This window comes from Polyodon spathula, unplaced genomic scaffold (genome assembly GCF_017654505.1).
Source record: "Polyodon spathula isolate WHYD16114869_AA unplaced genomic scaffold, ASM1765450v1 scaffolds_1739, whole genome shotgun sequence".
NCBI lineage: Eukaryota > Metazoa > Chordata > Actinopteri > Acipenseriformes > Polyodontidae > Polyodon > Polyodon spathula.
Genome location: NW_024473215.1, coordinates 1 through 25,000, shown reverse-complemented (window position 1 = coordinate 25,000; position 25,000 = coordinate 1). Strand labels below are relative to the sequence as shown.

The following is a 25,000-nucleotide window of genomic DNA, read 5'->3' as shown; positions in this document are numbered from 1 at the left end:
TATTAATGGATTAATCACTTACTGATCCACTTGATCAATATTTATTAGTACCGGACAAAGGAATGCGTTAACACCCGCCAAAGCAGTGTCAACAAGGTGTGCTGGAGCTTCACCTTCATAGCTCTCTCTGCCTTGTCCCTCTCGATCTTATCTCGAACCCGCTGCCTTTGGAAAAAAAAACACAAGAGAAGAGAATTAGCGGCTAGTCGGCGTCCCCCGTCTTCAAGGTGAAGAGCTGAATTCAGAGCGGATTCCCTCCTCAGCTCAACAGCAGCCCTGCAGGAGACTCGCCGGCCAGCGGCAAGAGAAAAGGGGGCTCCGTACCAGGGGGTTCAAATCCCAGCTCAGCCACTGACTCCCTGTGTGTGTGCGTGTCCCTGAGCGAGTCACTTCACCTCCTTGTGCTCTGTCCTTCCGACGAGACTCAAAACGAACAGAGGTCCTATTGGAAGAGACTCTGCAGCAGCACTGAGCAGTGTGTGTGTGTGTGTGTGTGTGTGTGTGTGTGTGTGTGTGTGTGTGTGTGCGTGACCCTGAGCGAGTCGCTTCACCTCCTTGTGCTCTGTCCTTCCGACGAGACATAAAACAAACAAGGTCCTATTGGAAGAGACTCTGCAGCAGCACTGACTCGCTGTGTGTGTGCGTGTGTGTGCGTGTGTGTGTGTGTGTGATCCTGAGCGAGTCGCTTCACCTCCTTGTGCTCCGTCCTTCGGACGAGACGTAAAACAAACACGGTCCTATTGGAAGAGACTCTGCAGCAGCAGCAGCGGTTGTTGATGAAGCAGAGTTCACTCTCTCTGGATAGAAGCCTCTGCTGAATGACTCAATAATAATAATAATAATAATAATAATAATAATGTGAATTCAATGAAATGGTTTTGAATGGAGTCACTCACCTGGCCTGCTTCTCCTCGATCTTCTCCCTCTTCCTCTCCTCCGCCAGCTTCTTCATCTCCTCTTCCTGCAGCCTCTGCTTGACCTGCAGCAGCTCCTGCCCATGCCTCCTCCTCTCCCTCTCCCTCTCCACCTCCTCCTGCTTCTCTCGTTCCTCTCTCTCCTGCTGCTTCAAGCGCATCAGCTCCTCCAGCCTGCAGGGGGCAGTGTCACAGCGCTGAGACACACACACACACACTGACACAGCGCTCGCCCTCTCCTCCTCTCCCCTCTTTCCTCTCCGTTCAGACTCACCGTTTCATCTGTTCTTGTTTCTCTTCCTCTGTCAGAGGTCGTTTGCTGTGTTCTTCCTGTGACCCTTCTGCAGCCGGTACTGAGAGAGAGAGAGAGAGAGAGAGAGAGAGAGAGAGAGAGAGAGAGAGAGGGTCCCAATATAAAACTCCCTGTTGAAATGCCTGTGTATCTGAATATACAAATTATGTAGGTTATTAGACAGATAGACGCTCTGCAATGGCGATGCGGACAGACAGACAGACACAGATATTACTTGACATCACACTGCATTTCTAGCACCAGAGCTGTAGAACTGTGATCAATATACCCCCCCCCCCCCACCCCCCACCTCGCTCACCGGCCGAGGGGTCTGTCGGGGGGGTCAGAGTGAGCTGGGTCGGATCGGACCCCAAAACATGACCAGCTGGAGGAACGTAGGGCTCGTCAATATCGGGGTCACTTTCATGCTCCATTATCCTGGAGAGAGAGAGAGAGAGAGAGGAACATATCCAGGTGTTATTCCTGTGGGATTCATTCCGGAATTTGAGGCAGTTATTTGAAGGTACTCACCAGTCCATTGCTCGCTCGATCCCCTGATTCCCAGTGTGGGCCAGAGCCCTCTCTCTGAACACAGAGACACAAAACAAATGGTAAAGGACAGCCCAGTGTGACAGAGCACAGAGAGGTGTGGTAAAGCATAGGGAAGCATTGTAAAGCAGAGAGGTCTGGTAAAGCATAGGGGAAGCATTGTAAAGCACAGAGAGGTCTGGTAAAGCATAGGGAAGCATTGTAAAGCACAGAGAGGTCTGGTAAAGCATAGGGAAGCATTGTAAAGCACAGAGAGGTCTGGTAAAGCATAGGGAAGCATTGTAAAGCACAGAGAGGTCTGGTAAAGCACAGGGAAGCATTGTAAAGCACAGAGAGGTCTGGTAAAGCATAGGGAAGCATTGTAAAGCACAGAGAGGTCTGGTAAAGCATAGGGAAGCATTGTAAAGCACAGAGAGGTCTGGTAAAGCACAGGGAAGCATTGTAAAGCACAGAGAGGTCTGGTAAAGCATAGGGAAGCATTGTAAAGCACAGAGAGGTCTGGTAAAGCATAGGGAAGCATTGTAAAGCACAGAGAGGTCTGGTAAAGCACAGGGAAGCATTGTAAAGCACAGAGAGGTCTGGTAAAGCATAGGGAAGCATTGTAAAGCACAGAGAGGTCTGGTAAAGCACAGGGAAGCATTGTAAAGCACAGAGAGGTCTGGTAAAGCATAGGGAAGCATTGTAAAGCACAGAGAGGTCTGGTAAAGCATAGGGAAGCATTGTAAAGCACAGAGAGGTCTGGTAAAGCACAGGGAAGCATTGTAAAGCACAGAGAGGTGTGGTAAAGCATCAGAAGGCTCTTGCGCTCACGCTCTGTTTTTGGTGAAGCCCATCTCCATTAAACTGTCCAGCGCCGTGGATTCTGCCATCGTGTCCTCTCTGTTACTGCTTCTTAAAAGATTACAAAAAATAAATATTAATGTACTTCCAGTAGAGACGCTTGTATTGAATTGACACTGAAGACTCTGAGAAAGACTTCTAGTGGAGACGCTTGTATTGAATTGACACTGAAGACACTGATTGCCATTGAATTGACACTGAAGACACTGAGAGAGACTTCTAGTGGAAACGTGCCATTGAATTGACACTGAAGACACTGAGAGAGACTTCTAGTGGAAACGCTTGTATTGAATTGACACTGAAGACACTGAGAGAGACTTCTAGTGGAGACGCTTGTATTGAATTGACACTGAAGACACTGAGAGAGACTTCTAGTGGAGACGCTTGTATTGAATTGACACTGAAGACACTAGTGGAGACGTAAACTTGAAATGTAACCAAACTCTACCGTCACTAGCATCACGTTTATCGCGTATTCATTTCGTGATAGCGAATTTTCTGTACGTAAAGCGCATTTTCAGATCCTTCTTTAAAAAAAAAATAAAAAATCGGATTTAGTTCCCTTTTCATTTATAACAATAATAGATAATTCCCCCCCCCCCAGCACACCGCTGATCAGCACTGTTTAAAATCTCTTCGGATTGAATTTTGGGGAGTGTGTGTGTTTTGATTTTTTTCCAAACACACGAATCGGTTGTAAATGTCTCTCGATCACTGCGTTTATATTTCAGAGCTGCGCTCCCATTCAATGCAATCCCGTGCAATAGTCCAGTTCCAGCCCCTCCCTCCTCCAGTAAAACCAGTTTGATTAAAATAAACCATTAACTGCTTTGCTTACTCACTCCGGTCCCGGGTTCCAGTTGCACGATTCCTATGCAAGAGTCCGGCTGCAGTACGGGAGCCTCGCCGGGACAGTTCGCACGGATCCGTTCTGCCAGCTACGTCACGATCAGACCCCAACAGCGAGAGAGGTCTGCGCATGCGCGCTGCGTCCAGCCGTACGGCACGGCGTCCACCGCCGCCACCGTGGCGCCATGTTGTTGTACGGAACGGGTTTAGCGTTTGTTGTGAAGACAATAACGAGGACGAACGGGGCAGGCGTGTGTGTGCGTGCACCCCTAAATCAAACATTGCATTGATATTTATGGGGGTGTGACCTGTCAAGATAAGAAATCGCCCCTTCTTATTTTTTTTCAATAGAGTTTTCTTCCTTTGCGTCTCCTCTCTCTCTCTGTCTCTCTCTGCCAGCGTCCCAGAATCACCCGCTCCTGCAGTGAACATGGCCGGTGGAGGGTGTCCCGGGTTGAGGATCGCAATAACGCAATGTTTAAAAAGCGCACGCAACGCGACACGCTGGCAGGTAAACTCGCTCTGTTTAAACCGTGCAAAATACACGCCGAGCGGCAAGGCTGTCTGGAGACACCCGCGGAGACCAGGACAGCCGGACAGCCGGACAGCCCGACACGGGGTCACCGCAGCGGCGTGCCACTTTCCATCGCAGCGTTTTAATCGCCGTGCCTTTAACGCGTGGAGCGATCTGTCGCGAAATCCGACAGCGCAGCGCAGATCGGACGAATAGTTACATGCTGTGCTGTCGTGCAATGCTGGCGATGCAGGGATGTTAATTGCCGGTCCTGCTTTCACTAGGAGTTTAATAATGAGACACACTGGGGGCTGATCAAGCTGGCAGCAGTAAAACCTGGACCGGATCACACTGCTGTGCAATAGGAGTCTTGATTCACATCGCTGGGAAACATATATTATTCTGTGTAGAATCTGATGTATTATATTGCTATAGCAAAGTGTGTTATTCTGTGCACAATCGAGTATATATATGCAGCAGTGTGTGAGTGTCTCTCTCTCTCTCTCTCCCTGCCCAGTTTTACTCTGCCAGCGTGTTTGGCAGGGTGGGCCCCAGTGCTGCCCGGCCTGGGGTCAGTGAAGAGTTATTACATTGATGATCAGTAGCCAGTTTGAGCAGAGGCTCACACTAGCCCTGCTGCTGCCTGCCCGTCCTGGGGTTCAGAGCTCCCCTCAAACACAATGATCAGGAGCAGGAGTTTGAGCAGGGTTAGAAACTCACACTAGCCCTGCTGCTGCTGCACCCAGTCCTGGGGTTCAGAGCTCCCCTCAATGAAGTCTAGTATTATTATTATTAATATTGCAATGATCAGGAGGCAGGAGTTTGAGCAGGGTTAGAAACTCACACTAGCCCTGCTGCTGCTGCTGCACCCAGTCCTGGGGTTCAGAGCTCCCCTCAATGAAGTCTAGTATTATTATTATTAATATTGCAATGATCAGGAGGCAGGAGTTTGAGCAGGGTTAGAAACTCACACTAGCCCTGCTGCTGCTGCACCCAGTCCTGGGGTTCAGAGCTCCCCTCAATGAAGTCTAGTATTATTATTATTAATATTGCAATGATCAGGAGGCAGGAGTTTGAGCAGGGTTAGAAACTCACACTAGCCCTGCTGCTGCTGCTGCACCCAGTCCTGGGGTTCAGAGCTCCCCTCAATGAAGTCTAGTATTATTATTATTAATATTGCAATGATCAGGAGGCAGGAGTTTGAGCAGGGTTAGAAACTCACACTAGCCCTGCTGCTGCTGCTGCACCCAGTCCTGGGGTTCAGAGCTCCCCTCAATGAAGTCTAGTATTATTATTATTAATATTGCAATGATCAGGAGGCAGGAGTTTGAGCAGGGTTAGAAACTCACACTAGCCCTGCTGCTGCTGCACCCAGTCCTGGGGTTCAGAGCTCTCCTTGTTCAGGTATAATAAACTCACGAAGTCTAAGGATACAGCGCAGAATCCAGTGGGATGTCATTGATCATTGCTGCAGGGTTAAAGTGAGGCTGTGCTGCGGAGTGTTTTGTAATGGTTTGTGTCTCTCCCTCGCCCCGCAGCCCAGCCCCCCTCGCTCCCGTACATGGTGAGACGATCCCGCATGCACAACGTTCCCGTCTACACCGACATCACCCACGGCAACCGCAGGATGACCATCATCCGCAAGATCGAGGGCGACATCTGGGTACGCTGGTAATTCCACTCGCGGTTCTGCGTGTGTGCGGTTCCAAGTTCCTTCAGAGGAACAGCCGTCGTTCCAGAACGATCTCGTTTGCTCGCAGGGCCGCGACGCGTTTAAAACACAGCTCAAGTTTACAGCAGTGCACATAACGCTTCGCTACAGGAAGACAGCCTGAACGCGGGGAACTGATGCCATCGTTCAACTGCTTTCGTTTGAAAACCAGTTTGAACTGACAATCGCGTCGTGATGAAAAAAAAATTAAATATGTTACCCCCCCCCCTCTCGTTTCTCATTGGCCAGGCTCTGGAACAGGAAGTGAAGTCGTATCTGACGCAGCTGACGGGGAAGTGCCCGCCCACTCAGGTCAACGAGGTCAATATGAGCATCCGGGTCAAAGGTTCCTACGACGCAGAGCTGAAAGCCTGGCTGACGGAGAAGGGCTTCTGAGGCTTCGAGAACAGAGGGGGGAGGGGGGGCAGGCGGGGGCCAGCCCAGTTGAAAGGGTCTCTCTGTCTCTGTGGTTTTGGTGCCCGGCTGTTAGGAGTCTCCAGGCAAGCCCACAGATAGGTAAAGACAGACAAGGAATGCTGGGAATCGGACTCCCGCTGCACAGCAGTGTGATCCAGTCCTGCTTTCACTAGGAGTTTAATAATCAGACTCCCGCTGCACAGCAGTGTGATCCAGTCCTGCTTTCACTAGGAGTTTAATAATCAGACTCCCGCTGCACAGCAGTGTGATCCAGTCCTGCTTTCACTAGGAGTTTAATAATCAGACTCCCGCTGCACAGCAGTGTGATCCAGTCCTGCTTTCACTAGGAGTTTAATAATCAGACTCCCGCTGCACAGCAGTGTGATCCAGTCCTGCTTTCACTAGGAGTTTAATAATCAGACTCCCGCTGCACAGCAGTGTGATCCAGTCCTGCTTTCACTAGGAGTTTAATAATCAGACTCCCGCTGCACAGCAGTGTGATCCAGTCCTGCTTTCACTAGGAGTTTAATAATCAGACTCCCGCTGCACAGCAGTGTGATCCAGTCCTGCTTTCACTAGGAGTTTAATAATCAGACTCCCGCTGCACAGCGGTGTGATCACACCTGAGCTCCCGCTGCACAGCAGGTGTTCCTGCTTTCACTAGGAGTTTAATAATCAGACTCCCGCTGCACAGCAGTGTGATCCAGTCCTGCTTTCACTGGAGTTTAATAATCAGACTCCCGCTGCACTGTGATCAGTCCTGCTTTCAGGAGTTTAATAATCAGACTCCCGCTGCAGCAGTGAAATAATCCTGCTTTCACCTGTGGATCACAGCAGTGAAACCTGGACTGGATCTCACTGCTGTGCAATAGGAGTCTGATTCCCAGCCCTGTGCTCTGTCTGTTAAAGTAATTGAAGATCTTTCACTTCCAGAACTGCGCTGTCTTTACAATGCAAATAAACACATTCAAAATGCAAATAAAACAGTGGTCTTTATTAATCAATATATAAAAAAGGATTGAAGTAGAGACATTTAATCTCTTATCCACAAAACTGCTGAACTTGAATATACTGGAAGAAACTCAATTCAAGGGCAAACGTTTCCACTAGAAGTCTCTCAGTGTCAATTCAATACAAACATCTCCACTAGAAGTCTCTCAGTGTCTTCAGTGTCAATTCAATACAAGCGTCTCCACTAGAAGTCTTTCTCAGTGTCTTCGACTTGCAACGTTGGTTGTTGAATTTGCAAAGTTTCTAAATGTACATTTATAATCTAAAGAGCTCTAAAAACGTTTAGGAGAGAAACGCTGGCTGTTTACAAAACATTCCTTTTAAAAAAAACAAAACCTTTTTAAAATCCTTGTAAAAACAGACAGCTGAACAATTCGCTTTTGAAAGAGCTTTTAAAAAGAAAAAAAAAATGTAAAGTATTTCGTGGGAGAGAGTTTTCCTGCTGGGGTTTGTGAGGATCGCTGCTTTTCTGAGACTCTGCGGAGAACAGAGATCCACACAAACCCGAGCAGCTGTTTCTGAATTCACTCTGAACGCTGGATCAGCCCCCCCTCCCTGATTTCGTTGCCCTGCTGTTGAGAGAGCTCTCTGGAGCGGAGGAGAGGGCTGGGACTGGAGGGTTCCTGGTTTGCCCCAGTTCTAACTGGGAGGGTAGTACTGGTTGTAGTTCCAAGGAGACTGGTATCCATAGGCTCCATACTGTTGCTGAAAAACGAGAGCGATGGGAGGAGTTATTGATTATCGATCAACTGATTAGATTGAAGCTATTCACCATTAAGAGTTAATTTATCACTTTATCCAAGGACTGACACAAAATACAGCATTTCAGAGCTGTGAATCAGACTCCTATTGCACAGCAGTGTGATCCAGTCCAGGTTTCACTGCTACTGAAAGCAGGACTAGTGAATTCCAGGACTACCTGCTGTGCAGCTCTATTATTAAACTCCTAGTGAAAGCAGGACTGGATCACACTGCTGTGCAGCGGGAGTCTGATTATTAAACTCCTAGTGAAAGCAGGACTGGATCACACTGCTGTGCAGCGGGAGTCTGATTATTAAACTCCTAGTGAAAGCAGGACTGGATCACACTGCTGTGCAGCGGGAGTCTGATTATTAAACTCCTAGTGAAAGCAGGACTGGATCACTCTGCTGTGCAGCGGGAGTCTGATTCCCAGCGCTGCTCTGACAGGATAATCTCGTGTCACCTGATACCAGGCTCCGTAGTTATAGGCTGCCTGGCTGCTGTTCAAGTCTCCGCCCATCAAGGGGGCAGGGGGTGTCGGCATGGAGACCGTGGTGTGGTCGATGGGCGTGGCCACGAGGCCGTCTTCCGATTTGACCTTCTTCTCCTCGGGCTCCTCCCCCTCCTCCTCCTCGCAGTCTCTGCCAATCAGAAGGGAGAATTGGCTTTAAAAGGGGGCGGGGCACAAAAACATTATTTCTTATTTATTTTTAAGTGTGGGAGGGAGCACAAGGAGGTGAAGCGACTCGCTCAGGATCTCTCACACACACGCACACACACACACACAGGCAGTCAGTGGCTGAGCCGGGATTTGAACCTCCTGGTATCAAGCCCCCCTTTCTCTAAACGCTGGAACCACCCAGCCTCCTGTTAGAGAACTAAACCCTGACTCCTTCCCTCCTCCCTGACTCTCTCCCTCCTCCGTCCGTCCCTCCCTCATCCCTCCATTGCTCCCTCTGCCCTCCCTCCCTCCTCTCTCACCCGTTCTCTAAGCGTCTCTTCACAGACGCTGTTTCATTCAAGAGATTCTGGTGTTCATCGTAAGCTGTCAGCAAACTGAAATCAATACAATTTAATATTAATAATAATATTAATAATAATAATAATAATAATATCATCAACACTCAGTAATGTCTCAATATCTAGATGGATTACAATCGTGGTTGACCCCAGGTCTGCCTCCCCCCCCGACCCCTGACCTCTGCACGCTGCTCCCGAAGTCCTGCTGGAACTCGAGTCTCTGGCGGGACAGCAGCAGCCTGGTCTGGGGCGGCAGGGAGCAGCTGAGCGCTCGGCTCAGACACTGCAGGACCGGGCCCTCGCTCTGCCCCGGCTCTGCTGTGCTCAGCTCCAGATCCAGCAGAGCCAGGTGCAGCTTACTGTCTGTCTGAGGGGGAGGGGGGGGGGGGGGGGACAGGGTTAAAATATCTGAGCTCCTGCAGAGAACCAAATATCAAGTCTCTGGGAAACATAGTTCTCTTACCCGAAGTATGAGATCTACCAGGGGGTCCTCCTCCCTCCTCCTCTATCTCCTCCATCTCCCCCTCTATCTCCTCTCAACCTCTGATCTCTTACATCCTAGAGGAGGGGAGAGATCTCTCAATCTCTCCTCCTCCAGAGCATCTCCATCTCCTCTCTATCTCCTCTCCCCCTCCCTCTCCCTCTCACCTGGGGGTCTCTATCTGTCGATTAGTGTCCTGCAGCACTCTTCCCTCCCCTCCCCTCTATCTCCTCCATCTCCCCCTCTATCTCCTCTCAACCTCTGATCTCTTCCCTTCTCTCTCTCCTCTTCCTCCTCCCCTCTCCATCTCCTCTCTATCTCCTCTCCCCCTCCCCTCTCCCCTCTCACCGGGTCTCTGTCGATAGTGTCCTGCAGCACTCTGCGTGCCTTGCCACGGTCCCTCTGCGCTCTCCCCTCTCCTCTCCCCTCTCTCTATCTCCTCTCTCTATCCCCTCTCCCCTCTCTCACCGGGTCTCTGTCGATAGCGTCCTGCAGCACTCTGCGTGCCTTGCCACGGTCCCTCTGCGCTCTCCCCTCTCCCTCCCCTCTCTCTATCTCCTCTCTCTATCCCCTCTCCCCTCTCTCACCGGGTCTCTGTCGATAGCGTCCTGCAGCACTCTGCGTGCCTTGCCACGGTCCCTCTGCACTCTCAGCAGCTGCCTGGCCAGCTTGATGGAGTAGAACGAGCGGAGGGGCGCGGCCTGGCTCTGGAGCACCGCCTCCCGGAGCAGAGACTCCGCCCCCTCCAGGTTCCCGGCCCGCCTCTCCACGCTGGCCCTGCGCAGCCTCACCATGGCCAGGCCGGGCACCGATTGCTCGAGGGCCTCCAGCACGCGCCGCGCCTCCTTCAGGTTACCTAGCAACGCAGGGCGAGGGGGAGGGCGGAAACAAGCAATAAATAATTAATCAAACATCGACCCTGTCTCACATCTGCATCTAGAACTGAAGAGCAGCGCCTGACACTGCTGTGTTTCGATTACCAGCCCTGTGGATGTTGGGGGGAGCGACCCTATCTTGTGGCTGGAGCTACTCGATGGGGGTTTGGGGGGGGGGTTTGGGGGTTTGGGGGGGGGGGGGGGGGGGGGGGGGGGGGTGCCTACCTTGCTGCCTCGAATGCGGCCCACAGCAGGTGCATGCTAGGTTTTCGGGGCAGATGAATCTCGCAGGCTCTCTTGAAGACATTCCGCGCTCTGTCCACGCTGCGCTGAGCCTGGAACTTCGCGTACTGGAACAGAGGGACGTGCACTCAGAGAACAGAGGGACAGGGGACACACAGAGACACAGGCAATGCAGAGACAGAGGCAGTAGAGACACACAGAGAGAGAAGAAGGTGGCTCATCACCTTGCTCCAGAACTCCTCGTACAGAGCACAGGCCACGAGGCATCGCTCGAACAACAGCTCTGCGCGCCCGCCTGGCCCCGCCCCCGCCTCCGCCCCCACCTCGAAGTCCAGGTAGCTGTGCCAGTTGCGCAGCTGGGCGCGGTCCAGCGGCTTCACGTGGAAGTAGGGGCGCTTGATCTGGGGGTGAAGAAGAGGTCGAAGTTAAAGCAGAGCGACTCTGAAATGAATAATCATGTCTTATTAGCAGTGAGCCTACTATAGTAATAATAATAATAGTCAGGGGAGGGGCGCTGTGTGGATCGGGGGGGGGCTGATTCTCCGTTCAGAGCGAATTCAGAAACAGCTGCTCGGGTTTGTGAGGATCGCTGCTTTTCTGAGACTCTGCGGAGAGCAGCCATTGTTGATTGATTATCGATTGATTATCGGGTCACTCACGGCCTCTTCGAAACTCCACCGCTTGCTGACTTCCAGCTCGTTGCTTTCATAGACTTGCTGTCGCCTAGCAACCAGCAGCTCCCGAATCTTCTGCTCGTGTTCGTCCTGATGGGGGGGGGACGGGTGGGCGTGGCCAAGGGGACAAAGAGAGGCGGGGTTAGAACAGAGCTGGAAATGCATTCCACTTGCTCGCTCGGACCCCCTGGAGTACTCACCGTCTCTCGCTCCCCCGGGGTCAGTCCCGGCGGACTCACCTCGCTCCCCCCATCAGGGTCAGGGGTCACGGCCGCGCACCCCTGCATCACCTCCGACCTCAGCCTCAGGAACTCCTCCGCGGAGAGAATCTCACGAGGGGAGTGGCTGGAGACAAGCTCCTTAAACCTGGAGAGAGAGAGAGGAGAGGGGAGGAGAGAGAGAGGAGAGAGAGAGAGGGGGGAGGAGATAGAGGGAGGGTGGGAAGGAGAGAGAAGGATAGAGGGAGACATTGTTTATTTTACTGGTTTAAACACAGTGGCACACTAAACTCTGTATTAATCCACAGGGCTGGGAATGAGACTCTTATTGCACAGCAGCGAAACCCGGTCCAGGTTTCACTGTGTGTGTGTGTGTGTGTGTGTGTGTGTGTGTGTGTGTGTGCGTGTGCGTCAGTGTCTCACCGATGGAAGTGTTGCTGATAGAGCTGTGTCGGGATGCTCAGCACTCTATCGTAGACGGCAGTCGCGGCCCGCGGGTCCCCTTGGTCCCTCTCCCAGTCCGCGTACATCTCCCACAGCCGGTCCGATCGGAAATCCCACCCGGCCGCGTCCACGGCCGAGCGGAACGCCTCACGGATCCGGAGAGCGGACTGAGGCAGGTTCATGTTGAGCGTCTCCTGCAGGAAGCTTAGGTAGTGAATCCAGAGATCCAGACTGAGAGGGAAGAGCTGGAGCCCTCGAAGACACACCTGAAACACAAGAGCAACCAATCCAGCAAGCAGCACCCAGACACCTGAAACACAAGAGCAACCAACCCAGCAAGCAGCACCCAGACACCTGAAACACGAGAGCAACCAACCCAGCAAGCAGCACCCAGACACCTGAAACACGAGAGCAACCAACCCAGCAAGCAGCACCCAGACACCTGAAACACGAGAGCAACCAACCCAGCAAGCAGCACCCAGACACCTGAAACACGAGAGCAACCAACCCAGCAAGCAGCACCCAGACACCTGAAACACGAGAGCAACCAACCCAGCAAGCAGCACCCAGACACCTGAAACACGAGAGCAACCAACCCAGCAAGCAGCACCCAGACACCTGAAACACGAGAGCAACCAACCCAGCAAGCAGCACCCAGACACCTGAAACACGAGAGCAACCAACCCAGCAAGCAGCACCCAGACACCTGAAACACGAGAGCAACCAACCCAGCAAGCAGCACCCAGACACCTGAAACACGAGAGCAACCAACCCAGCAAGCAGCACCCAGACACTATAGCAATCACACACACACACACACTGCCTTGTTGATGAACCCTGACCTCCTCTCCATGTCCACCCATTTCTTCCAGTATCCGTAGCAGTACGGGTAGCGGGACAAGAACGCTCCCAACGCCTTCCGAGCGGCGCACATGTGACCCTGGGGAATTCAACACGATAACAAGGGAACATTATTCAGCAGCTTTCACTGGACTCTATGAAGCTGAGGGAGTTCATTCTATATAGAGGGGGTGCAATTCAATATGTTAACAAGGGAACATTATTCAGCAGCTTTCACTGGACTCTATGAAGCTGAGGGAGTTCATTCTATATAGAGGGGGTGCAATTCAATATGTTAACAAGGGAACATTATTCAGCAGCTTTCACTGGACTCTATGAAGCTGAGGGAGTTCATTCTATATAGAGGGGGTGCAATTCAATATGTTAACAAGGGAACATTATTCAGCAGCTTTCACTGGACTCTATGAAGCTGAGGGAGTTCATTCTATATAGAGGGGGTGCAATTCAATATGTTAACAAGGGAACATTATTCAGCAGCTTTCACTGGACTCTATGAAGCTGAGGGAGTTCATTCTATATAGAGGGGGTGCAATTCAATATGTTAACAAGGGAACATTATTCAGCAGCTTTCACTGGACTCTATGAAGCTGAGGGAGTTCATTCTATATAGAGGGGGTGCAATTCAATATGTTAACAAGGGAACATTATTCAGCAGCTTTCACTGGACTCTATGAAGCTGAGGGAGTTCATTCTATATAGAGGGGGTGCAATTCAATATGTTAACAAGGGAACATTATTCAGCAGCTTTCACTGGACTCTATGAAGCTGAGGGAGTTCATTCTATATAGAGGGGGTGCAATTCAATATGTTAACAAGGGAACATTATTCAGCAGCTTTCACTGGACTCTATGAAGCTGAGGGAGTTCATTCTATACAGAGGGGGTGGGGGCTGGCAGAGTCGAAAGGTCGCAAAATCACATGATGTGAACTGAAGGCTATTCCCCTTTTTAAACCCGTCCCCTCCCGTCCCCCCCGTCCCCTCCAACCTCCTGTTCGATGTACTGAAGCAGGCTGGTCCAGGCACTGAAGTCCACCGGGCTCTCCTGAGTCAACTTCCAGAACTTCTCAAACTCTCGAGGGTAATCCTGATCCTCCTCCTCCCCATAATCCTCCAGGCCAGCCGAGTACAGCCCACCGCCCTCCGACCCCGTCGCCGTGGCTGCGCTCTCCTCTGCGGGGGCGGGGCCTTCTTCCACGGAGCCGGTGACATCATCACCGGACGCCTCGTCCTGTTCGATGCCTGAAGGAATCGAAAGAAGAAAAAAAGAATTCAAACTATTATTATTATTATTAATATTGCAATGATCAGGAGGCAGGAGTTTGAGCTGGGTTAGGCTATTCTAGCCCTGCTTAAACCCGTCCCCTCCCGTTCAGAGCCCCCTCAATCCCCTCCACCTCCTGTTAATATGTACTGAAGCAGGAGGCAGGAGTTGGTCCAGGCACTGAAGTCCACCGGGCTCTCCTGAGTCAACTTCCAGAACTTCTCAAACTCTCGAGGGTAATCCTGATCCTCCTCCTCCCCATAATCCTCCAGGCCAGCCGAGTACAGCCCACCGCCCTCCGACCCCGTCGCCGTGGCTGCGCTCTCCTCTGCGGGGGCGGGGCCTTCTTCCACGGAGCCGGTGACATCATCACCGGACGCCTCGTCCTGTTCGATGCTGCAGGAAGTCCTGGGGTTCAGAAAAGAATTCAATGAAGTCTATTATTATTATTATTAATATTGCAATGATCAGGAGCCAGGAGTTTGAGCAGGGTTAGAAACTCACACTAGCCCTGCTGCTGCTGCACCCAGTCCTGGGGTTCAGAGCTCCCCTCAATGAAGTCTAGTATTATTATTATTAATATTGCAATGATCAGGAGGCAGGAGTTTGAGCAGGGTTAGAAACTCACACTAGCCCTGCTGCTGCTGCACCCAGTCCTGGGGTTCAGAGCTCCCCTCAATGAAGTCTAGTATTATTATTATTAATATTGCAATGATCAGGAGCCAGGAGTTTGAGCAGGGTTAGAAACTCACACTAGCCCTGCTGCTGCTGCACCCAGTCCTGGGGTTCAGAGCTCCCCTCAATGAAGTCTAGTATTATTATTATTAATATTGCAATGATCAGGAGGCAGGAGTTTGAGCAGGGTTAGAAACTCACACTAGCCCTGCTGCTGCTGCTGCACCCAGTCCTGGGGTTCAGAGCTCCCCTCAATGAAGTCTAGTATTATTATTATTAATATTGCAATGATCAGGAGGCAGGAGTTTGAGCAGGGTTAGAAACTCACACTAGCCCTGCTGCTGCTGCACCCAGTCCTGGGGTTCAGAGCTCCCCTCAATGAAGTCTAGTATTATTATTATTAATATTGCAATGATCAGGAGCCAGGAGTTTGAGCAGGGTTAGAAACTCACACTAGCCCTGCTGCTGCTGCACCCAGTCCTGGGGTTCAGAGCTCCCCTCAATGAAGTCTAGTGTTATTATTATTAATATTGTAATGATCAATGAAGTCTATTCTCATCACTGCCTGAATAAAGTCACATTCGAGTCACATCACTCGAGTACTGGGTGACTGTAATTTGTTTTTCTCGAGAGTTCAACAGAAATTAGACTCCTTTCGAAACTAGAATCGATCACTCTCTTAACCAATCAATTCAATCGCCAGCATCGAGTTATAACCGACACGACACGCAGTCTGCACGGAGGCGCGCTGATCGTGCAATGCGATCCTCATGACCCCCCCTCTCCCCCCTCTCCTCGGTTCAGCCCGGTCCAGTCGCGATTACCGACCCGGTTCGGAACGGATTCCCTCCGCAGCGCCGTTCAAGTTTGCATCCGAATATTCTGCCTCCATCTTCACAACACGGGAAACGCGTCACGGCAGCTGCTGGGATTCTCTCCCCCCCCCCGTCCCCCCCCCCCCGCACCCCACCTCTCCCCCCCCCCCGCACCCCAATAGAGGTACCGTTGGCAAGGTTTCCAAATTCATCACGAAAACACAACAAACTCTATCAAATATATGTTTTGAGAGTAGAATAGATATTTTTTTTTGCATTAAAATGTCTTTTTAAAGTAGAAAATTTGAACGGGTTGACTATTATTATTATTATTATTTTTATGCAATAATTTCCACCCAGGTGGCCGTAAAAGCAGACGCAACGGTCGTGCAGTTTGAGAGCCTGCGTTGCTCTCGCCGTGCTCCGGGCAGCGTGTGGGGTTTCTGTTATAATCCCTCGTTTAAATGCTTGCAATCGCACTCGAGAAAAACAACAACAACAGCATCGCATTAGCGTTTAAAACAAACAAACAAACAAACAAACAAACAAACAAAAACCATCGCGTTACCGATCAACCGCAGAGACCCCGCATCCGGACACAACGCGTATCCGACCCCGGAGTTCAGCCGGAGCTCGAGTCTGGACCAGGGGACATCATTTAGGAATAAAAGGTCCGGGACAGTTTTAATTCAATGGGGCTTTTTTTTCCCGAAAACCCCCCCCCCCATTGGGATTAATTGCACGTAAATTAACGAAAATTATTATGTTTTAATAAAATTGTTCATTTAACTAGTAATATATATAATATTAATATATTAATATTATTATAAATAATACAAACTCCCTGCATAAAATATACAGTTTATACAAAGTTTTTTTTGCGCTGGTTTTGTGGATCTGTTTAGCAGGGCTGAACCCCAAGAGCGGTGCAGAATTTCACATTTAATTACAATAACAGACAACGAGAAGGAGGCGTGATGCCTTTTACTGGACTAACCGCGAACAATAACTAATCATTATTAATTGTTGTTGTTATTATTTCATCTGTCAGCTTTTAATAATAAAACCAGTCGCTGGCCTAACTGTTTGCACTCGGAAAGAAACGGCGTCAGTTTGCGGTCCAGTTTGTTTACACGCCCCCACCAAATATCGCTTTTTTTTTTTTTTTTTTTTTTAATTCATGTTTGAAATATTGTTTTTTTTTAATTATTATTTTTTCATTGAAAATGTTTTCCCGTTGTTTTATATTGGGGAGGGTGTCGACGTGCATTTGAGTTAGTTAATTAACTGATTTATTTTTTAATTGATTTATTAATTTCATTTATTTTTTATTTCTAGATGCGCCTCCCCCGCTCTCTCTCTCTCTCGGAACACTCTGCTGGCGTTAAGAAGAAGCGGTGAAATAAATCCCATTTAGATCGACACAGACGGACTAAAAACCTCAAATTAACTAATAAACGCAACCTAATTAATTCCTAATTACCCAAAAAGAAAATGTCAGGGGAAGCGATTGAAATATCAACCGTCACCCCCGCTCCGGTTACGGATGGTATAATCCTCCCGGGCAGCTGCGTTGACTCGGAAGAGCTCATCAGACCCGCCGGGGGTGGCGAAGGCGAGTCAGCCCGGAGGAACGCGTCTCTGTGCGGTCTGTGCCTGTTGGACCCGGCACGCTACACCTGCCCTCGCTGCAACGCCCCCTACTGCTCGCTGGCGTGTTACCGTGGCAACAAACACCTGCACTGCTCGGAGGACTTCTACAAAACCCAGGTGATGCAGCACCTGGAGCAAAGCCGGGGGGCGGAGGAAGGCAGGAGGAGAGTGGAGGAGATCTTGATGAGGATGAAGGAGCAGGGGGAGGGGGAGGAGGGGGCAGAGAGGCTGGCTGGGATGGATCTGGATTCCCTGACGGAAGAGGAGATGTGGGAGCTGCTGTCGGAGGAGGAGAGGGAGAAGTTCGAGGCGTTGCTCGGCAACGGGAACATCGGGGCGCTGGTCCCGGAGTGGGTCCCGTGGTGGGAGAGGCACGGGGGGGAGCAGGTTAGTACGGGGGCTGGTTTCGGAGGCCTCCGGGGGTGGGGGGGAGCTGGTTTCGACAGGGCCTCCCCCACCCCCTAGCCTAACCTATTATTAAGATAATAATATTATAATTATTATTCAGGTGAGTCGTCTCCGCAAATAGGCTCTCTGAACGTCTCTGATGCTCCCCACTGAGACGAAGTAGTGGGTCATCAACGACGACGCTGTGCTGCAGAGTCTCTTCCAAGCAAGCGCGTTCGTTTTGAGTCTCGTCCGAAGGACGGAGCAAAGGAGGTGTTCCTCCTCGCTGAGGGGCCCCCCGTGTGTGTGCACACACACACACACACACACACACACACACACACGCACGCACACACACACACGCAGGGAGTCAGCACCTGATCCGGGATTTGAACCTCCTGGTATCAAAACCCCCTTTCTCTAACCGCTGGACTTTTCAATGTGTCTCTTACAGGTGGAGGACGTGGACGCGGGGGACGAAAGCAAGACCCAGGACAGAATCCCAGCGGTGTGGTCCAGAATCCCCCCCCTCTCCTCCCTCTCCCCTCACCCCTCCCCTCTGGTCCGCTACACCCTGGTCAATGCTGTCTACTCCTACTGCTTCTGCCTCCAGCGACTCAACGGGGACCTTTCGGACCGACCCGCCAGGCTGGAGTTCGGGTTCTGGGTTCTGGAGCACTCCCAGGGGCTGGTGGAGCCCCGGGTCTTCAGCAGCGGCTCGGAAGCGCTCCAGTCCGGGCTTTCGGCTGCCAGAACCGGCCCGTTATTCCACAGGGAAGACCGCCTGGCCCCAGTCAGGGCTGTGCTGGCCGTCGCTCACCTTCTGAGGGGCAGAGGAGGGACCGGGGTCAGCCGCTACAGCCTGGGGGCCCTCTCGGAGCTCCGGAGGGTCCTGGGGGAGAAGAGAGGAGAGGGGGGGGGGAGGAGGAGGAGGAGGAGGGAGAGAGGCGGAGGAGGTTAAGAGCCAGAAAGAAGTGCGAGTTTCTCCTGGCTTGGGTGTCCGAGAATGGGGCAGAGCTGCCCGCTCTCTCCCAGGAGGTACAGCGGGAGTATCGGAGGTGTCTGCGGGAGGAGATGGAGGTGGGGGAGGGCAGGGCAATGCTGGAGAGGAGCTGGGGGGGCGAGGGGAGGGGGAGGAGGAAGGAGCCCCCGGGGCAGGGAAAGTTAATACAGGAGCTGGACTGACAGCAGGGCTGGGAACGAGACTCCCGCTGCACAGCAGTGTGATCCAGTCCTGCTTTCACTAGGAGTTTAATAATCAGACTCCCGCTGCACAGCAGTGTGATCCAGTCCTGCTTTCACTAGGAGTTTAATAATAAGACACACCTGAGCTTGTTAGCTAGACACACTGGGGGCTGATCAAGCTGGTAGCAGATCAGGAATCAATTAACCAGAGAAAATATATTAAAAAAAAAAAAAATAGATATTTGTATTTTTTATTAATAATAATCATAATAATAAAAACAATAGTGACAAATAAATTGTTTAAGTTCTTGTTCATTTTGGTTCTTGCACGCTGTGCTCTGGGATCAGTCCATCTTGCAGCTGTGGTTCTGGTTCAGTACAGATGATGACGGAGCCGGTCCAGTGCAGGGGCGGGGTGCCTCTGGTTCTGGCCCGGTTCAGTACAGGTAGGGTATGATTCGATAGGGCACTCTCTCGCAGTACCGCTCCCAGGCAAGCCCGTACTTCCTGAGGCACTGGCGCTCGTCGCGAGCCTCTCTGTGAACCAGCAGGGCGGCGAAATAGAGCACGTAGAAATAGGGGAGCAGGTGAGAGAGACCTGGAGAGAGAGAGAGCATGAGAGGAGCGAGAGAGAGAGGAGTGAGTGAGAGAAAGAGAGATAAAGACAGGCTCTTGGATTCAATGACAAATGTTTCCCCCACATCTCTGAATGGTGCCATTAGGAGTCCATTTCTCACACTTTATCAGAGGGGGCTGATTGGAGCCCACACTCAAATCGTTCTGCAGTGTGTGTGTTTATATATTCACAGCGAACCTCAGGGGTACAGTACTGACCACAGGGCAGGGACCAGGCCAGCGCCATCATCAGGTCCCCCAAATAATTGGGGTGTCTCACGAACCCCCACCACCCCGAAACCAACAACCGCTTTCCCGTTGCCGTGGCGATCGTCTCCAAACCTGGGGAGAGGGAGGGGGGGGCTTCATCATCACTTAAAATGGTGCAGTGAATAAATAATAATACGGAAACAATAATAATAATAATTCCAAATTCCCACTCTCACCAGACACTCGGGGGGCTGACGGGTCCCTTCGGAAAAGGTTTTTCTCCGAATTTGCTCTGCGGAAGATGAAATATCCGAGCGCTGAGGAGTGAGAGGGAGGAGAGGAGAGAGGAAAGAGAGATGAGAGAGGAAAGGAGAGAGAGAGAAAGATAGAGGAAAGAGCAAGAGAGACACACTTTAACAAACCAGCGCTCCTAAGCATCGATGCTCCCCCAAACTCTGCCCTCCCCCCACTCCAAATCGCACAGCACCCCCCCCTCTACATTAGTGTCCCCAATCAGTCCTTCCCACTCCCCAGTTCCAAACGTGCACCATTGAACAGCTCTGATTACTAAACCTGCAGAAAGCAGTAATGAGGGGGTCTCCGTCCCGGGGGATCCAAAGAGCCCCCCCCACCCCCACTCGCTCACCGTTGAGCGCGGCGATGGCGGTGGCACCGAGCGCGCTCAGTTCTCGCGGGTGAGTCACCAGGAAGTGAGCCTGCAGGCTGTAGGTAAAGGGCACCCAGGCCAGGTCTCCGAACGCCAGCATGAAACCAAACCCGTCCTGAACGATATCCATCGTGGTCAGCACTGCCTCCTGTGAGAGGAGAGGGGGGGGGGGGTCAAGCAGACCAGCGTTTGGGCTCCAGTTTCGCTCACGGTACGAACTGTGATGATGAAGATGACGAAGGAGACGGCAATTCTTTGTACCTCGTTCCAGAGAGCATCGACGACGTAAAGCAACTGGAAGGCATTCACCAGAATCATCGCGAGGGAGGGGCTCCCCCTTAGCTCCACCTCCTTCATTAGCATTGCCAGATTAATCAGCACCTGATTGGGTAAGAAGCAAAAACACCATCAACCAAAAAACTGAGTCGAGCAGAGCAGCGTTTGGGCTCATCAACCAAAAAACTGAGTCGAGCAGAGCAGCGTTTGGGCTCTAGAGCTTCATCAGTGTTATTATTGAAACTAGAAGAGAGCGAGTCGAGCAGAGCAGCGTTTGGGCTCCAGAGCTTCATCAGTGTTATTATTGAAACTAGAAGAGAGCGAGTCGAGCAGAGCAGCGTTTGGGCTCCAGAGCTTCATCAGTGTTATTATTGAAACTAGAAGAGAGCGAGTCGAGCAGAGCAGCGTTTGGGCTCTAGAGCTTCATCAGTGTTATTTTGAGGTCCCTCTCACCCAGCCGATCAGCCCTGGTCGCAGCTCACAGAAATATTTCAGATCGAAGGAGCCGATTCGGGGGTTCAGCTCATGCCCCATGAAGAAATCGTAGAGGGGGTTCCCTGCCGAGGAGACAAACACACCAGCGCATCACGAACACACACAGTGATAAATACAAAGGGGAATACTACACTCTCCCTGTCCCTCTCCCCTCTCCTATCCTCTCCCCTCCCTCTCATTCTCCTTCTCCCCTCCTCTCCCCTCTCCCTCTCTGCTCCTCTCCCCCTTCCCTCCTCTTATAAGCTCTCCTCATTCTCCCCTCCTTTCCCTCTCCCCTGTCCTCTCCTTCTCCCCTCCCATCTTCTCCCCTCTCCCTCTCCCCTCCTCCTATCCTCTCCCTCTCTCTCCCCTGTCCTCTCCCCTCTCATTCTCCCCTTAATCTCCTGCTTTCTCCTGACTCTTCCCTCCCCCCTTTAACTCCCCCTCTCCCTCCAGTTTGTGCCAGCTCTATCTCCACATCACCCTGCCCCCCCCCCTCACCTGTGTTCCCCCCGGGGGCGATGGCGCTGGCGGGGGCGCACAGTGATTTCAGGTAGAGCAGCAGGCTGAGTGTCAGGGAGATGATCCCGGCAGACACAGCCAGTGGCAACATGTGGTCGTGGATATACCCCAGGGGCAAACCACAGTGCAGCGCCACGGACAAGATCCCCCCCGTGATCAGGAGGGCAGAGAACCCTGGGGAGACGACAGACAGAGACAGAGAGACAGAGACACTTAATTCAAATCCAGGGATGGGAAACAGACTCCTGCTGCACAGCAGTGTGATCCAGTCCTGCTTTCACTAGGAGTTTAATAATCAGACTCCCGCTGCACAGCAGTGTGATCCAGTCCTGCTTTCACTAGGAGTTTAATAATCAGACTCCCGCTGCACAGCAGTGTGATCCAGTCCTGCTTTCACTAGGAGTTTAATAATCAGACTCCCGCTGCACAGCAGTGTGATCCAGTCCTGCTTTCACTAGGAGTTTAATAATCAGACTCCCGCTGCACAGCGGTGGATCCAGTCCTGCTTTCACTAGGAGTTTAATAATCAGACTGGCTGCACAGCAGTGTGATCCAGTCCTGGTTTCACTAGGAGTTTAATAATCAGACACACCTGAGCTTGTTAGCTAGACACACTGGGGGCTGATCAAGCTGGTAGCAGTAAAACCTGGACTGGATCACACTAATAATAATAATAATAATAATAATAATAATTATAAGCTAGATGCGTAGATAAGAAACTGATCCTGGTCCAGCGATTCACACAGTGAGTGGAAGGCGGTATTTATAACATTCACTGGAAATTGAAATTTCATTACCATTGATCGGGTACTTCAGTCTGGAACCGTCTCGGAGGACCATTCCCTCAGCCACCTGCAGGGGGCGAAACATGAGAAACGAGGCAAGGAGTCAGTCTGGCGACCCAAGGCCTGGAGCTTCCCTGTGCTTTACCAGACCTCTCTGTGCTTTACAATGCTTCCCTGTGCTTTACCAGACCTCTCTGTGCTTTACAATGCTTCCCTGTGCTTTACCAGACCTCTCTGTGCTTTACAATGCTTCCCTATGCTTTACCAGACCTCTCTGTGCTTTACAATGCTTCCCTGTGCTTTACCAGACCTCTCTGTGCTTTACAATGCTTCCCTATGCTTTACCAGACCTCTCTGTGCTTTACAATGCTTCCCTATGCTTTACCAGACCTCTCTGTGCTTTACAATGCTTCCCTATGCTTTACCAGACCTCTCTGTGCTTTACAATGCTTCCCTATGCTTTACCAGACCTCTCTGTGCTTTACAATGCTTCCCTATGCTTTACCAGACCTCTCTGTGCTTTACAATGCTTCCCTATGCTTTACCAGACCTCTCTGTGCTTTACAATGCTTTACCCCCCCGCCCCCCCACCCCCCCTGGAACGGCCGATGGGGAGTGGTAGAGCCCCCCCTGCAGAGCCCCCCAGCCCAGCAGCAGCAGCAGGGTCTCGGGGAGCCAGAGCTGTGCGAGGGGGGGTAGGGGGGGAGGCGGGAGGAGGCTGGCATCGGGGGTGCGGCAGGAGAGAAGGAGGTAGAGAACAGTGAGGGGCAGGAGAACAGGGAGACACAGGGCACCTGGAGAGAGAGAGAGAGAGAGAGAGGAGGGGTGAGAGAGATAGAGAGAGAGAGGAGGAGGTAGAGAACAGTGAGGGGCAGGAGAACAGGGAGACACAGGGCACCTGGAGAGAGAGAGAGAGAGAGAGAGCGAGAGAGGAGGGGGGAGAGAGAGAGAGACAGAGAGAGAGAGAGGAAAGGAGGTTAGAGAAGAGAGGAGAGGATAAAGAGAGAGAGGGAGAGGTGAGGGGAGAGAGAGAAGGTTAGAGAGAGGAGAGGATAGACGGAGGGGGAAGTGACAGAGGGAGAGAGAGAGGGGGGCAGTAGGCAGGTAGGTTTGATTTATTGATTATCAATATTGATTATCGGATCATTGATTATTGGTTCCTTACCCAGCGTCCCTCCAAACTCCAGCTCCGTGGTTCGGGGCACCTTGTGTTTCTCGGGCATGTCTCTCGGTCAGTTCTCCCGGCCACACGCAGTCTGGAGCCCTTTTCAATTCCGCTCAAACTTCAAGAACATGAAATATTAACGAGTCATCGGGCAGAGGCTCCTATCCAGAGAGACCTGCAGAGACTGGGGGGGGAATATAAAATATAATTACTAAGCTTTACCAATGAACTCAAATACACTATCAATCTAATACAATATAATATTACAAACTGCTAATTATTATTACTTTTTTAATCAAGCATTATTTTTATTTAGAGATATCATTAAATATTAATATACTGGTTTGCTAAGCACCGTCTGACAATTATGATGATAATGCACACATCTGCGATTGCAATGCTATTATTAATTTGCAACCCTATAAGGAGATCTCAATGCAAATGCAGCAGTGCGTTCATCTCTATTCAAAACCTTCCAAATAACTGCCGCGCAATTAAACAGTCTAAGATGAGCAGCGCCTATAATCTGCATGAAACAGGCTTGCTTTTTTGTTTACTAGATGTTTTCATTTTAGTCGCAATGTTGTTTGTGCTCACCTGTCTTATTTGTCGGCGGTGTTTTAATCCCACACGAGCCTATCCCTTTAAATCCGCGTCGCTGCTTTTTTATTTCGGCCGGGGGGCGTGGTTTACCAGCCGCGCCTGCGCAGCAACGCCCGATCAGACCGGCAGGGAGACCCGTCCGCCAATCAGCGAGCGGCTCCCTTCGTCAGAAGACTGTGGACAGGTAAAGCCGTAGCCAATCAAGAACCGGCAGCCGTGCGGGACTGTCCAGTGAGGAGCCGCCCTTGGGCGTTCACTGATAGTCAAAGCATGGCAAAGCACAGAGAGGTCTGGTAAAGCACAGGGAAGCATTGTAAAGCACAGAGAGGTCTGGTAAAGCATAGGGAAGCATTGTAAAGCACAGAGAGGTCTGGTAAAGCACAGGGAAGCATTGTAAAGCACAGAGAGGTCTGGTAAAGCATAGGGAAGCATTGTAAAGCACAGAGAGGTCTGGTAAAGCATAGGGAAGCATTGTAAAGCACAGAGAGGTCTGGTAAAGCATAGGGAAGCATTGTAAAGCACAGAGAGGTCTGGTAAAGCATAGGGAAGCATTGTAAAGCACAGAGAGGTCTGGTAAAGCATAGGGAAGCATTGTAAAGCACAGAGAGGTCTGGTAAAGCATAGGGAAGCATTGTAAAGCACAGAGAGGTCTGGTAAAGCATAGGGAAGCATTGTTAAAGCACAGAGAGGTCTGGTAAAGATAGGGAAGCATAAGCACAGAGAGGTCTGGTAAAGCACAGGGAAGCATTGTAAAGCACAGAGAGGTCTGGTAAAGCATAGGGAAGCATTGTAAAGCACAGAGAGGTATGGTAAAGCATAGGGAAGCATTGTAAAGCACAGAGAGGTCTGGTAAAGCATAGGGAAGCATTGTAAAGCACAGAGAGGTCTGGTAAAGCATAGGGAAGCATTGTAAAGCACAGAGAGGTCTGGTAAAGCATAGGGAAGCATTGTAAAGCACAGAGAGGTCTGGTAAAGCATAGGGAAGCATTGTAAAGCACAGAGAGGTCTGGTAAAGCATAGGGAAGCATTGTAAAGCACAGAGAGGTCTGGTA

General features: G+C 51.1%; 5 protein-coding genes across 8 annotated transcripts; 2 read left to right on the top strand and 3 right to left on the bottom strand.

The window, feature by feature from the left end:
- Positions 1–6: 6 nt before the first annotated feature.
- Positions 7–3,591, bottom strand: ubxn1 (UBX domain protein 1). 4 transcript variants are annotated; one of them, XM_041243424.1, is made up of 7 exons: positions 3,434–3,591; positions 2,566–2,646; positions 1,738–1,791; positions 1,526–1,644; positions 1,189–1,267; positions 897–1,088; positions 7–165 (listed from the first exon to the last, which is right to left on the bottom strand). In XM_041243424.1, exons 1-7 carry the CDS (start codon positions 3,574–3,576, stop codon positions 45–47), a joined length of 789 nt encoding a protein of 262 aa, XP_041099358.1. In that variant the 5' UTR covers positions 3,577–3,591; the 3' UTR covers positions 7–44. The 4 variants fall into 4 exon arrangements, with proteins under 4 accessions (XP_041099358.1, XP_041099360.1, XP_041099361.1 ...); XM_041243426.1 differs by having other exon boundaries at positions 3,438–3,528; XM_041243427.1 differs by having other exon boundaries at positions 2,566–2,643; positions 3,438–3,524.
- A 1,873-nt stretch (positions 3,592–5,464) lies between these two features.
- On the top strand, positions 5,465–6,281 carry mrpl49 (mitochondrial ribosomal protein L49). Its single transcript, XM_041243432.1, has 2 exons — positions 5,465–5,621; positions 5,919–6,281. Exons 1-2 carry the CDS (start codon positions 5,520–5,522, stop codon positions 6,063–6,065), a joined length of 249 nt encoding a protein of 82 aa, XP_041099366.1. The 5' UTR covers positions 5,465–5,519; the 3' UTR covers positions 6,066–6,281.
- A 778-nt stretch (positions 6,282–7,059) lies between these two features.
- On the bottom strand, positions 7,060–15,510 carry si:ch211-114c17.1 (pre-mRNA-processing factor 39). Its single transcript, XM_041243428.1, has 13 exons — positions 15,420–15,510; positions 13,641–13,894; positions 12,611–12,733; positions 11,773–12,062; positions 11,332–11,497; positions 11,117–11,221; positions 10,682–10,858; positions 10,440–10,564; positions 9,927–10,197; positions 9,038–9,225; positions 8,820–8,894; positions 8,302–8,479; positions 7,060–7,802 (listed from the first exon to the last, which is right to left on the bottom strand). The coding sequence occupies exons 1-13, from the start codon at positions 15,481–15,483 to the stop codon at positions 7,737–7,739; spliced, it is 2,082 nt and encodes a 693-aa protein (XP_041099362.1). The 5' UTR covers positions 15,484–15,510; the 3' UTR covers positions 7,060–7,736.
- A 118-nt stretch (positions 15,511–15,628) lies between these two features.
- On the top strand, positions 15,629–18,723 carry znhit2 (zinc finger, HIT-type containing 2). The gene is given in 4 exon segments (XM_041243431.1): positions 15,629–16,077; positions 16,745–17,446; positions 17,901–18,344; positions 18,347–18,723. Coding segments are annotated over 3 exon segments (1,275 nt in total). The 5' UTR covers positions 15,629–16,077; positions 16,745–16,900; the 3' UTR covers positions 18,632–18,723.
- Positions 18,724–18,866: 143 nt separating this feature from the next.
- Positions 18,867–24,189, bottom strand: tm7sf2 (transmembrane 7 superfamily member 2). Its single transcript, XM_041243430.1, has 11 exons — positions 23,943–24,189; positions 23,346–23,529; positions 22,772–22,974; positions 22,193–22,247; positions 21,375–21,569; positions 20,853–20,956; positions 20,385–20,504; positions 20,103–20,271; positions 19,693–19,773; positions 19,466–19,588; positions 18,867–19,229 (listed from the first exon to the last, which is right to left on the bottom strand). The coding sequence occupies exons 2-11, from the start codon at positions 23,401–23,403 to the stop codon at positions 19,069–19,071; spliced, it is 1,269 nt and encodes a 422-aa protein (XP_041099364.1). The 5' UTR covers positions 23,404–23,529; positions 23,943–24,189; the 3' UTR covers positions 18,867–19,068.
- Positions 24,190–25,000: the final 811 nt, after the last annotated feature.